Source organism: Brassica oleracea, chromosome C9 (assembly GCF_000695525.1).
Source record: "Brassica oleracea var. oleracea cultivar TO1000 chromosome C9, BOL, whole genome shotgun sequence".
Classification (NCBI taxonomy): domain Eukaryota; kingdom Viridiplantae; phylum Streptophyta; class Magnoliopsida; order Brassicales; family Brassicaceae; genus Brassica; species Brassica oleracea.
This window is the reverse complement of record NC_027756.1, coordinates 18701950-18714266: the sequence shown is the minus strand read 5'-3', so window position 1 is coordinate 18714266 and position 12317 is coordinate 18701950. Positions and strand designations below refer to the sequence as shown.

General features: G+C 38.0%; 2 protein-coding genes across 2 annotated transcripts; one reads left to right on the top strand and one right to left on the bottom strand.

The window, feature by feature from the left end:
- Positions 1 to 5042: 5042 nt before the first annotated feature.
- On the top strand, positions 5043 to 6685 carry LOC106318850. Its single transcript, XM_013756995.1, has 4 exons — positions 5043 to 5140; positions 5355 to 5483; positions 5583 to 5843; positions 5916 to 6685. Exons 2-4 carry the CDS (start codon positions 5361 to 5363, stop codon positions 6558 to 6560), a joined length of 1029 nt encoding a protein of 342 aa, XP_013612449.1. The 5' UTR covers positions 5043 to 5140; positions 5355 to 5360; the 3' UTR covers positions 6561 to 6685.
- A 38-nt stretch (positions 6686 to 6723) lies between these two features.
- On the bottom strand, positions 6724 to 9592 carry LOC106318848 (replication protein A 70 kDa DNA-binding subunit C-like). Its single transcript, XM_013756994.1, has 2 exons — positions 9126 to 9592; positions 6724 to 9053 (listed from the first exon to the last, which is right to left on the bottom strand). The coding sequence occupies exons 1-2, from the start codon at positions 9416 to 9418 to the stop codon at positions 6836 to 6838; spliced, it is 2511 nt and encodes an 836-aa protein (XP_013612448.1). The 5' UTR covers positions 9419 to 9592; the 3' UTR covers positions 6724 to 6835.
- Between the last annotated feature and the right edge of the window lie 2725 nt (positions 9593 to 12317).

Here is a 12317-nt window from a genome sequence, read left to right as displayed (position 1 = left end):
GAGTCTCGACTCTAACGAGCTGGGGGGCTAACTGTTGGGGTCGAAAACGGTTACAATGAAGTTAACGTCCAAATCCCCGAAGAAGAAAAACGTAGGAAACTTCTTCGACAAATACTTTTTCGAAATAGATTCTTCTTTACGAAAACCTTTACGGAAGAACTCGAGAAGGATCGCTACGTAGCGACCAAACACCCATTCCGATCGGTCGCTACGTAGTGACCGAGCTCTTCCGAAACGTCGATGCGACATCAGTCCATGCATTCTCGTCTACCCTTCGATGCTATCTCCCGAATACCATAGCAAACCCATCTCACGTTCCCCGCCATTTCTAAGTTATCAATCAAACTTTACCGTAAAAACCGTAGAAAGTTCATTCTTTATCGAAAGAAGCCGTAATAAACGCTTCGAGTCGAAAGACGGCCCAAAGGGACCTAAGACACGACTTGAGGCCCAACTTACGATTTCTTAACCAACAGCCCGTAAACCGCATGTCGGTTTACGCTTGGTCCGCAAGGGAAGATAAATGTCAAGTTTCCACGGATAAATACGAAATTTTGAAGATAATTACGAAGATCGAAAAAAATGGAATATCTCCATTTTTATGCTATGGTGGCTTAAGGGCAGGAGAGGAAAGGCGTAAACCGACCTTGGAGCCAGTATATAAGGGGTCCTAGGCGAGAGGCATGAGGGGGACTTTTCTCAGAGCAAACTTAGCACTTAGAGCAATTAGGCATATTTCCGTTTTTGTTATTCGAGCTGCGACTCAACTAGGTTATTGCCGTCTTAGGGTTTTAGAACTAGGAATCTCACCGACAGCTCTCGTAGCCCAGGCTCTTACCTTGTTGTAACGCTCAAACGTGAATTCGGAATAAGATCTAATTTGCTCTCTTTTCGATTTCTTATTTCTTTTCGTCTTTACTTGCGTGTTCTGATTGCTTGGCATGTGGTTTAACAGATATCCGGGACCTCTGGGAAATTAGGGTTTTCCTAACTTTCCTAATTTAAACGGAAATCGACAGTGCCAATTTCGGTTCCCACAGTTTGGCGCTAGAAGGAGGGGGTGGTACGGATCAATCTAACCCGCAAAAACCACTCAACGATCAGGGACAATCATGTAGCAGAAGTTATGCCTATTTTACTGAAGCGTGGTCTGTCTACCTCGCAAGAGGAAGCTGTCGAGGAGATGAAGGACTGTTGATCGATAAGAAAGCATTAGTGTCGATCGACAGTGATGCCAGAACGTGGGCCAAGCATATTTCAAGACCGTTTGAATCCCAGAAGACACACCAAGTTACCAAAATACTCATGGACGACTAGAAACCCTATTTATGTATTTCTAAGCCATTGTTGACGGCAACAAGCTTTCTATTATCCTATTCTATTGTTTTCTCTTAGGTTTGGAGAGAAGATCAATTCTCCTTCAGAGATTGATTGGAACTCCATTGGTTTTATCATTGATTTCTTATCTATTACATTATTGAGACTATGATTGTGTTATTGCATGCATGTCTGAGTAATTTATCTTGTTAGGTTTAGGGATTTCATGAGCTTAATGTCAAACAGATAATCAATTAGGATTTCTAGGTTATCTATAGATCTCTACACCAGGGTGATTTGTAATACTAGGATCTGGAATAGTTAGAATAGCACGACAGTGTGACTAATTGTTTGAACCTAGAATCATAGGATAGTTGAGAGGCACGAAAGTGCAATCAATTAACAGAACCCGAACTCTGCTGGATTAGATACCTAGGCGCATATGAGAGTTGGTCTAGAAATCTAGTTGAACTAAATTGATTAGGTCGTTAATGCTTGTCTAAGGAAGCATCGATCGACGCTCAGGCCATAGCATCGATCGACGCTCGCTCCAAGTCAACAAGTGACAGCTGAGACTGGACTTAGACATCTGATTAGCAATTGCATGCGAAAGCTGGATTACTTATCAACCAATCGAACAACTACTTTGTTCACCTTTCTTTCATTGATTTAATGCTTTATAAACTATTTGCATAGCTTAATCTTGATTTCTATAGTCTATTGTGTGCCCTAGCTCTCTGTGGATTCGATCTCTAAGTACTACAATTGAACCTCTTATTTGAGAGAGTAAAATCACTCCTTAGGGTAATTTGAGTGATATTAAATGGATAATGGAATCATAAGGTTATATAGAAGAGGGAGGGGAAGAAGAACAACGATGGGATTATGAGAGGATTCAATGCTTTGGGGAAGTAATTGATTGTCGCAGTAAGAATGTGTGTAACAACTATGGACGGCAGTAACCGGCGATCAAGGGGAGGGAGGAGGAAGGTCGATATGGCAATCTTATAGCTGAGTTTTTTTGGGCTTAATTTTAATTATAGGATCGGTAATATAGAATAAAGAATGTATAATTATTAGTTGGATATGACCAATGAAAATGATGCTCTCTTAGTGATTGGAATTTCCATGCTGATGTGGACACTCTCTCCGTTCACCATGTTCACCTTTTAGTATTGTAATAATGGTCATGTACGTAAAACTTAGGTATAAATCCATCGAACACGTGACCTTCAGATCTTCAGTCTAACGCTCTCCCAACTGAGCTATCCCCGCAAGTTGTTAATTGAATCCTAATTGACTTATATGTATTAGTTAAGTTTATTTGTTTTCTCACGGTTCATAAACTATATCCGTTTTCTCGTGGCTTCATTTAGATGAAGATTATTCTTGCATGGTGATTGTTAATGATTCCTGGTGGAATTTATTCTGGATCCTTGCTCTCATCCCTAATAATGTAACTTCCAACGCTTTCTCGTTCATTATGGCATCAAATACCAATTCGCTTAACTTCCTTGATGATTATGTGTTTGTCCCATAAGTTTTTAGAGTTCTGTTCCATTGTCTTAGTTTCATTTTCTTAATTCTTGTTTTTGGGGCAGTTTTCACCACACCGGCTTATGGTTCTGAAAGGAATGTGCACATTCCTTGTCGGATTTGGTTTGTAAGAATTGCATTCCAACCCGTTTAATATAATCTACTGATGAAAAAAAACTATACCTAACCCAAAATCAGATTGGTCAAGAATCAAGATGGGAAACTTTATTGCTGGAGTGAGAGGTACTGATCAATTCTAATTTCTAACCTAAATGATTCACTAAGCAGACAATAGTTCAGACCCACATCTTATGGTGAGCTTGGTTCTCTTTTGTATGTTGCTACTTTTGTAGTTTTGTATCATTGATCTCATGGTCTTGTGATTTTAATTCTTGATCCCTTGCTCGCATGATTTTATGCTATACATATTGAAATTTATTACTTCGATTATAATATTTTTTGAACTAAGTAGTTAAGTATTCATAATATACTTGGAAGTCGAATTATTTTTTAAAAATTGAAAGTTCTATATAAGTAATATTTCGTTATATATCTGGGAGGCGACTAATCAAAATATTCAGAAAGGTGACACGATTTTGAATTTACATTATCATTGTGATATGATATTGACGTACAAAATCGATATGTACTACTCTAGACGATAACTTCTTTGATAGATTTTGTCTTTGATTGATTTGTCTTAATTGAATGCTATAGTAATTTCTCTCATATGGAATCCTGTGAATTTCTGATGATGGAGAAGTTCCAGTGATAGGCTCCGAAAAATCTGTCGGGGTTCAGATATGTTAGTTGGTTTGGAGTATTAAGTTCATGGGTCTAACATAAAGAGACTGGTACAAATAGCATAATCTCAAAGACCACTAAAGACAGCAGTGGTTATTTTTTTGTATATAAGTAATTCATTCCTTTTTGTAAATAGATTAATAATCCAGTTGGTTAATAAATCTTACTCCTTCTGTTTCTTATTAGATGATGTTTTAGTACGAAACACACAGAATAAGGAAAATAATATTTATATTCAAAACACTTGATTAGAGAGACAAAAGTAATGCTACTCATAGAGTAGAACACAAACAGTCACACGACATCTTTTAGTGTTTTAATTTAATTTGGAGCCAAATTTTACAAGCATGAAGTTAAATTTCAAAGAAAAATAATGGAGTCAAACTGAAATTTTTTCTAAGACAGCTTTTTATTTATACTAGTTTCAAAACAAAAGATGATTTTTATACTTTTTCATGGATACCAATTTTGATTTGAATTTGTTAGCTCAAGATGACGAAAGAAGAGTTTTGTTTGATTTAAATGCATCTCCACCTAGAGAAGAAATCTTCAGCTCTTACTGTTTCATCAATTTGGTCGATGGGGTGAAGCTCTTCTTCTTCTTCATTAGGTGATTTGTTTAAATCCAGTTTCTGAATCGAGTGTGTTTGGTTGATCCTTCTCAGATCTGGTGAATAATATTTTTTGTCTTTCATTTTTTCTTCTTTTACTTTTTCCTTTTGATCCATTTTTTAGAAAAATGCATGGTTTTCTATTAGTGTAGTCGTTGTTTTTATAGTTGTACAAAAAAATTGTGAGAAGAATCAATGTTGGATTAAAGAAAGTAATTAAACTATTGTTGACTTCGTGAACTTGTGCATAAATATTGGAAAGAACAATTAATTAATTTAAGAATTAATCAGCTTTAGTATTTTATTAGTTTTTACCTTAAAAGTTTCAAAACTTTATCTAATTTGAAACAAAAATCTCTTCCTAAAACATCGTTTAATTAGAAACAAAGGGAGTAGATGTTATTTCGTTAGACAAGTTTTTTTTTTTTAATACAGGTAACATATTACATCATTATATAATCTCCAGTCCTATTAAATAGGATGATCAAACTATCTATAACATATGTGATGTGGATATTCACACTTCAAGTTTACAACGACTACTTAGCCACTCCACTAATTTCTACCGTTGGATCAGATTATCGTAACGACAAACATCATGAAGATCCATGGCCCATTACCAAACATGCAAAATAGTCACGCTTGATCACCGAAGACACCCACGTGCTTCATAGTTCATACAAAAGTCAACCACAAAATAGTTAAACCGGTGATCACCGGTTCTATAAGAAAAGGAACAGTTATACGGTTCAACGACCCAACCGGTAACAATAATACAAACTTTTCTATACACGTCCGTGTTCGTGTTCGCCACACGTTTATTCAAAGCTCTGCAACATTCTTCCCGGCGAGAACAATCGAAATATTCTCAGGTGAGTTTCTCGATTCGATTTCGTGCTTTATCATCGTTTCGTTCTCGATTCCTATCTGTTAGATATTAATAATTTCTAGGGTAGATAGTAAAATCGATCATAGTGGGTTTTAATACCGTGTGAATTGAATATTTGGGTATTTTAATTTGTGGAACTTCGCATCCTGGGTTTGGTTGTTTCTTATCGAAATCAATTTCAATTTCAATTTTCTCAGGCTACAATGGATAATGAATCATCTAAATGTCCCTTTGTTGCCGAAAGCATCATCCAGAAATGCCCTTTCCTCAGAAACATCAACAAGCCTACCATTTTCTCCCTCTCCTCCTTGAATTTTCAACTTCCTGTAACTATTTTCTTACCCTTTAAACATTAAAAAGTTATATAATCTATTTTTTTGATTGAATGGGGGGGATGTAAAGTTTTTATCTTGATTTTGATTCAGGTGGTGCAAGGAGATGGTAAAGGTCCTATTTTTGAAGATGGTCCTGGATTTGATTCAGCGTTCAAGCTTTTCCATGGGAAAGACGGTATCGTGCCGCTTTCTGGACATTCTAGTTTCAGAGATGATCTTGAAGAGGAGACACCGCAGTTCAATCCTCTTGCTGGGAAGGTTGCTACTATAAGCCTATCAGCTTTTGGTCCTGGAGGACCTTTTAGCTTTGGTCCCTTCTCAGACAAGTATAAGAAACCCAACAAACAAGAGGTAAGATTGTATACAAAGACTTTACAATGGAGATCAGTAACTGAATTCGGTTGCTTGCTTTCTTCTTGAGAGTCTGGGGACTCGTCGAAACACGAGGCGGTTGGTGACGAGTGGTTAAAAACCGGGAACTGTCCAATCGCGAAATCTTACAGAGCTGCAAGCAAAGTCATGCCTCTTGTAGCTAAAGCATTACAGCCACCATCCGGTATGAAATTTAGATGTCCAGCTCCTATAGTAGCTGCGAGAGCTGCGCTTTCCAAGACCCCTTTGGTTAAAAGCCTTCGCCCTCAGCCTTTACCCGAAAAGATGCTCGCCATCGCTCTCATGGGGATGGCTGCAAACGTGCCTCTCGGTGTTTGGAGAGAACACACCATCAAGTTTTCGCCTTCGTGGTTCGTGGCGGTCCATGCTGCTGTGCCTTTCATAGCTATGCTCAGGAAGTCTGTGCTGATGCCTAAAGCAGCTATGGCTTTGACCATTGGAGCTTCCATCTTGGGACAGGTGATTGGATCAAGAGCTGAACGTTACCGTCTCAGAGCGGTGGCTGCGAGTACAGTTGCTGAAACATCTACTGTTATTGCGGGTGATGGATACAACCAGGTTTCTGATGATTCAGGGTTTGGGAAAGGACATTGTGGTGCAGGGGAAGGAGTGAAGGAGGTTTATTACAATGTGAATGTTGGTGAATCTGCTAAATTAACTGGACTCTGCTATTGATATATGTTCTTATCAAAACTACTATGTGATGATTGGATGTTTTATGTGTTGGGAAGTTTTGTAATTGTGTAAATCAGAACAAAGGTGTCGTTTTAAAGAGCAATTGGAATCTGATTTTGAGCATATAACTTTAGCTTATTTAACGGTGAAGAGATTTATACAAAGCACCAAGAAAAAGAAAACTAAAGTGAACTTGAAACGGTCAAAGCAGCCTCTGACCTGAGTATCCAAATGTATAAAGATAATGATGGAGATGATATAGTTACTAAAGTCTTTCAGTAGCTACTGCCAACATGTTGCCTTGGCATGCCTCTTCCTGTGTTTCTCCCCTGTGTGCTCACATAGTGTTGTCCTTGTGGCTCACTCATAAAGCTTGGGCAGTTAGCAAAAACATGACCATTACTCCCACATGCGCCACACAAAATCATACCGCCTAGAGGTCTTGGGTCGCTACTGAATTGATTTGCTGCAGGTAACCCAAATTCTCTGCGTGGCACGTCCACTGAGGTTCCCATACCTGAGTTATATGCACTAGACCTGTAGTTGGAACTCTCTGGGTTCATAGTTTCCGTTCTGAGTTTATGTATTTCCTCTAGGAGGGACCTGGTATCTTGAGAGTAGTCCAGCTTCTCAGCTTTCACAACCGTTGCTTTCACACGCTGTTCGTCACCATAAGTTTCTTCTTTAATCTTCAGCTTGAAGATGTACTTGGTGAAAGCAGCCTTGCGGATGATGTCTTCAAACTTCTCCTCATCCTGTTCCTCATACTTCAGATAATACAAATCTTTCGCAGGCATTCCCATTATCTCCTCACCAGCTTCCTGAAATGCTGTGGCCCAGGTTACTCCCGTATGGTCCTGTAACTGTAGCTGCAATATATACCTATAGTCACATTCATCCACGCATTTGTCACATCTCTCGCACCGCCAAGTCCCGTCTCCGTTATTAGTAACCTTTTTGCTGCATGGACGATCTCCGTTCATGATGGGACAAGCTGTGTAGCAGAAATTGTCAACCTTCATGAATGAAATGGTGGCAGTGACTGTGATCCAGTCTGGCTTCTCTGAGGTCCCTAGATTCTCTTCCTTGATTTGAGTGATCACCTTGCGAACATCTTGTCTGCCAGCGCCGGTATAAACTCTAGATATCGAGATACATGGAGCGTTACGTCCTTCTCTCTCATACCACTCCCTCACTTCTCTTGCTTCAGGGAAATCTGGTTCTACGTAGAGTTGACTTGATCCAATGGTGCTCACTTGCTTCCCGTTAAACTCACTGATCCTAACCGCCTTCACAGCAAGAACCGGGAATGCACCAGAGTCACAAAGACTTTGCAGTATCTGTCCTTCTGCGTTGCAGAAGTTACCCCACATAGTTACTTCAACGCTTCTCCCTGAGATATCCATCAACTGAAGTGCCTTCTTCTGCACCTCAGTTCCGCTCTTCCGCATAATCAAGCCAGTCGGACAGATGGACAACACAATACCAATAAGATCAACGATACTATTGCTCTCCATGTTCTCAACATCACTTATGTAACGGAAACGGAATCTATTCCGCGGAATGGCCGCATCATCCTCATAGCATTGCTCTACAGTTGACCCATTCTCTAACCGTAATTCATAGTCATTAGGGAGATGATTATACTCTTTCTGAGCAGGCTTCAAAGTTCCCTTTGAGATCAGATAAACGTTACCAACAACAATCACGTCAAAGAACTTATCAACCATCTCGTTGAAACAAGTAACACGAATCTCCCAACCGTCAGCATCAAGGAGATCAAAACTGAATAGCTTCCCATCCCCATGGGTCTTATTATAATGCTTAAGCTCTCCTTTACTCGTGACCCTAGCCTTAATAGTCCACCGACCCTGGTAAGGGTTAAGAGCAGCAATGGGAATTATCATTGGAGTAGCCTGATTCCTAGCCACTGGACTCCTGTTAGCATACATAGATGGTGGTTGAGGCTGAACCGGTGGACGAGAATAATAAGTCTGCTCCTGCCTAGAGCTTCCGTAACCATTATTTGAGTTGCTCACGTATGGCCCAGCAGAAGGTGATGTACCAGAAACAAAGGGTTGTCTTTGAGCAAATTGAGCTTGTGATGAATTGGCTACACTCCTTGTAGCCTGTTGCTGGTTATAACTAGTACCAAAGGATGGTCTTTGAACAACTTGAGCTTGAGATGAATTGGCTACACTATTGACTTCAGTCCTTGTAGCCTGTTGCTGGTTAAAACCAGTACCAGAACCAAAGGATTGTCTTTGAACAGCTTGAGGTTGAGGTAAACTGGCTACACCATTGAACTCACTCCTTGTAGCCTGTTGCTGGTTAGAACCAGTAGCAGTACCAAAGGCTTGTCTTTGAGCAACTTGGGCTTGAGGTGAACTAGCTACACTATTGCTTTGTGCATTAGGAGTCAACATTTGAAGAGGATTCCCAATGATATTACATTTCTCCGCAATAATCTCTTGTTCGTTAACAATAACAATCCTGCCATCAGAATACAGCTTTTACATTGATTCGTTCTACAATCATCAGAATCAGAACGTTGAAGAATCATACCTTCGATTCCGCACGGGGCTGCAGTTGAATCCAGTGAGTCTAAGAATCGATCCGATTTGAATACTCCCTTGCTTGACGAGAGCGTTCGAGGCAGCGCTAAGCATACCTTCTTGCGACTGGATCCCGTCGGACAAGGCGACCTTGTACCTTTCCACGCTTAGCTCCTGGTTCCTCCGCGCTTGCTGGATCATCTTTATCTCCGTCACTTGCAGGATCGGCGTCATCTCTTTCTCCCCCGTCACTTCTCCGCTCAGCATCTTCGCAATCGCTCCCGCCGTCAGATTCGCCGCCATCGTTTCCGATCGCACTGTAGAGAAAGCGACTTTTAATCAAGGAAAACGAAAGAATGGTTTTGAATTGATATTATTGAATTAGGGATTTAATTAGATTTATGAGAGAGGGAGTTTTGAGAGGGAAAGTAGAACGTTTTCGTGAGTTTAGACTATTTACATTCTGGGTCCGAGTACCTTCTAGGAATTACGTTTAAGCTTCATTTCTGTAATTCCAACTCCAAATCTATCTTATCCAAGGGGTTGATTGGTAGAGAGTGTAGCTAGAACTGTCAAATAGTCCGTTCAGAGCCCAATTGAACATGATCAGTTGGACCATATCAGTTTTGGGTAGTAATGAGTGGTTCATATTGGACAATGGTCCAAACAAATGTCCAAAGACCAATAGAGACCATGTCCAAAAGAGCATGCCCATAGATACCCAATAATATTTATAATTATTTTTTGTTTATTAATTTAGATTTTATTTCTAAAATTTTGAAATTATGTTTACTTTCCAAAATTATAAAAGTATTTTTTTTCTTGTCAAAACTATAAAACTATGTTTTTCTGTCAAAATCGAGAAATTTCATTTTTCCGTCAAAACCGAGAAATTGCGTTTTCCCGCAAAAACCGAGAAATTACGTTTTCCACCAAAACCGAAAAATTGTGTTTTCCGCCAAAATCGAGAAACTGCGTTTTCCCGCCAAAATCGTAAAATTGCGTTTTCCCGCCAAAACCGTAAAATTGCGTTTTCCCGCCAAAACCAAAAAAATTGTGTCTTCCCGCTAAATCCGAGAAATTATGTTTTCCGCCAAAATTGAGAAATTGCGTTTTTCGGCCAAAACCAAAAAAATACGTTTCCCGCTGAAACCAAGAAATTATGTTTTCCGCCAAAACAGAGAAATTATGTTTCTCGCCAAAACCGAGAAATTGCATTTTCCCGCCAAATTTATGAAATATTTTTTTCCGTCAAAATTGTGAAATTACGCTTTCCGTCAAAATCGTTAATTTTTTATTTTAACGATAAAACCATTTTTTGAGTTAAATTGTAAAGTTGTGCTTTCTTTTGTTAAACTCATGAAAGTATGTTTTAGGAAACTCATGGACACTCATTATCCATTTGGTCTTCGTCCAATTAGACCATGTACCAATTGGTCTTTTGTCCAGTTGGACCATTTATTAATCGGGCACGTCTATAGCCCGCCCAAAATGAATTGGACTGGGTTAACCCATGGTCAGCCCGCTCAGTTGACACCTCTAGCTGTAGATTTGGATTTTTTGCTTTAAGATTTAGGAGATGATTGGTTGTGGTTGTAAATGCTCTGGACAGCCAAAATTTAGTCTAGAGCTATATATGTCAACCAATCGAGCTTTTCTTTCTTTAAAAAACCCACAGCAAAAAAATCTCTGCAAAATCAAAATTTGGCTGTAGAGAGTTTTATTTTCAGAGCAAAAAATTAGTACTTTAGAAAGTTAAAACAATGAAAGGTACAACAAATAAATCTACAGATTAAATTCTACAGCAAAAAATATAAAGCTACAGCCCTTACCAATCATCCCCATAAACTGTAGATTTTGTGGCTTTAGTTTTAAATTTTATTGATGTAGGTTTATTTCAAAGTTTTAAAAGCACTAAACCTAAAGCTGTAGAAAATTGATTTCTAGAGCCATTATATTTTTTTTTAAAGATTTTGGGCTCTAGTTTTAGTTTTTATTAATAAAGTTTTGATTGCTTTGATTTTATTGCTTTAGAGAAAATTATGGTTTTGTAGAGCACTCACAGTCAACACCAATCACCCTAAAAATAGAAGTACTTTAAGCTTTTGTTTAGCAACATAGATAGCAGTTAAAAAAAATAATGATGTTTGAAAACATGAAAAAAAGTAATAGGCTTATAATATTTATTAAATTGGAAGTCCATTACATTATATTAAAAAGTAATGAGTTTATGTTACTTGATATACATATTCAAATCAAAATAATAATTTAAAATTGACTTATATCAAAAATATACATACATTCAAAATTTTATTTTTACTAACATATTTTCCAATAACCATTATAAATATGTTTTCAATATATATAAGAAAAATACAATACAAAGCCCAATTTCAAATACCAACTTAAATTATGGTTTTTATATTTCACATTGAAATTTAAAAATATAACATATGTGATTATTTATATGATTATAGGTGTAAAATATTATGAAAGTATTTGTAGTGTAAAATTTTAAAATACAGTCATCTGCCCTATTATCTGTTTGTGTGGCTTACTATGTGGGCCAAGTACCTGAAGCTATCTTAATATGGAACTCGTAATATTTTTAAAATCTACACTAAAAGATTTAAATAAAAAATGTTTTTAGCCTTTTTTTTTTTATTAACCAGGAGGTATCCCAGGTTCATGGAGAAGCTCAAACTAATCCCCAATGGGAAGTGCAACCCACTGATAGATTCTCTCTCCGGGCATTCAAATGGGCCCTAAAGCATAGGCTCATATCCGTGTTAGGTGACCAGGATAATTGTGACTTAGTTTCGCACAACAGGTAGATCGAACCTGAAACGTGTTGGCGTCTCAGTCCCGTCTCCTTACCACTCGACCACAATCACCCGATCGAACCTGAAACGTGTTTTTAGCCTTTTTAGTTCATGTATTTTAGATTTTTACATAGTTCATGTATTTTAGATTTTTACATAATCTGAGTTTTGTTATAAACAATTCAGTAATATCCTATTACGTAATAGTTTTCAAATTGAGGAACTTTTGATAAAACTAAAAAGTATTTGTTAGTCATAAACTCGAAATAAAAACAAGTCATATTTAAGAAAACAGGAAACCATGTCCTTGATTAAGAAAATGTGACGTGAATCATGAATACTAATGAAAAGTACTATTCTTTCTTCGAGACGTAAAGATT

Coding starts and splice junctions, on each gene's coding strand:
- LOC106318848 (XM_013756994.1), bottom strand. CDS start 9,418: ATGGCGGCGAATCTGACGGCGGGAGCGATTGCGAAGATGCTGAGCGGA. Junction 9,054..9,125: donor AGCCCCGTGCGGAATCGAAG/GTATGATTCTTC, acceptor TTCTGATGGCAG/GATTGTTATTGTTAACGAAC.
- LOC106318850 (XM_013756995.1), top strand. CDS start 5,361: ATGGATAATGAATCATCTAAATGTCCCTTTGTTGCCGAAAGCATCATC. Junction 5,484..5,582: donor CCTTGAATTTTCAACTTCCT/GTAACTATTTTC, acceptor ATTTTGATTCAG/GTGGTGCAAGGAGATGGTAA. Junction 5,844..5,915: donor AGAAACCCAACAAACAAGAG/GTAAGATTGTAT, acceptor TCTTCTTGAGAG/TCTGGGGACTCGTCGAAACA.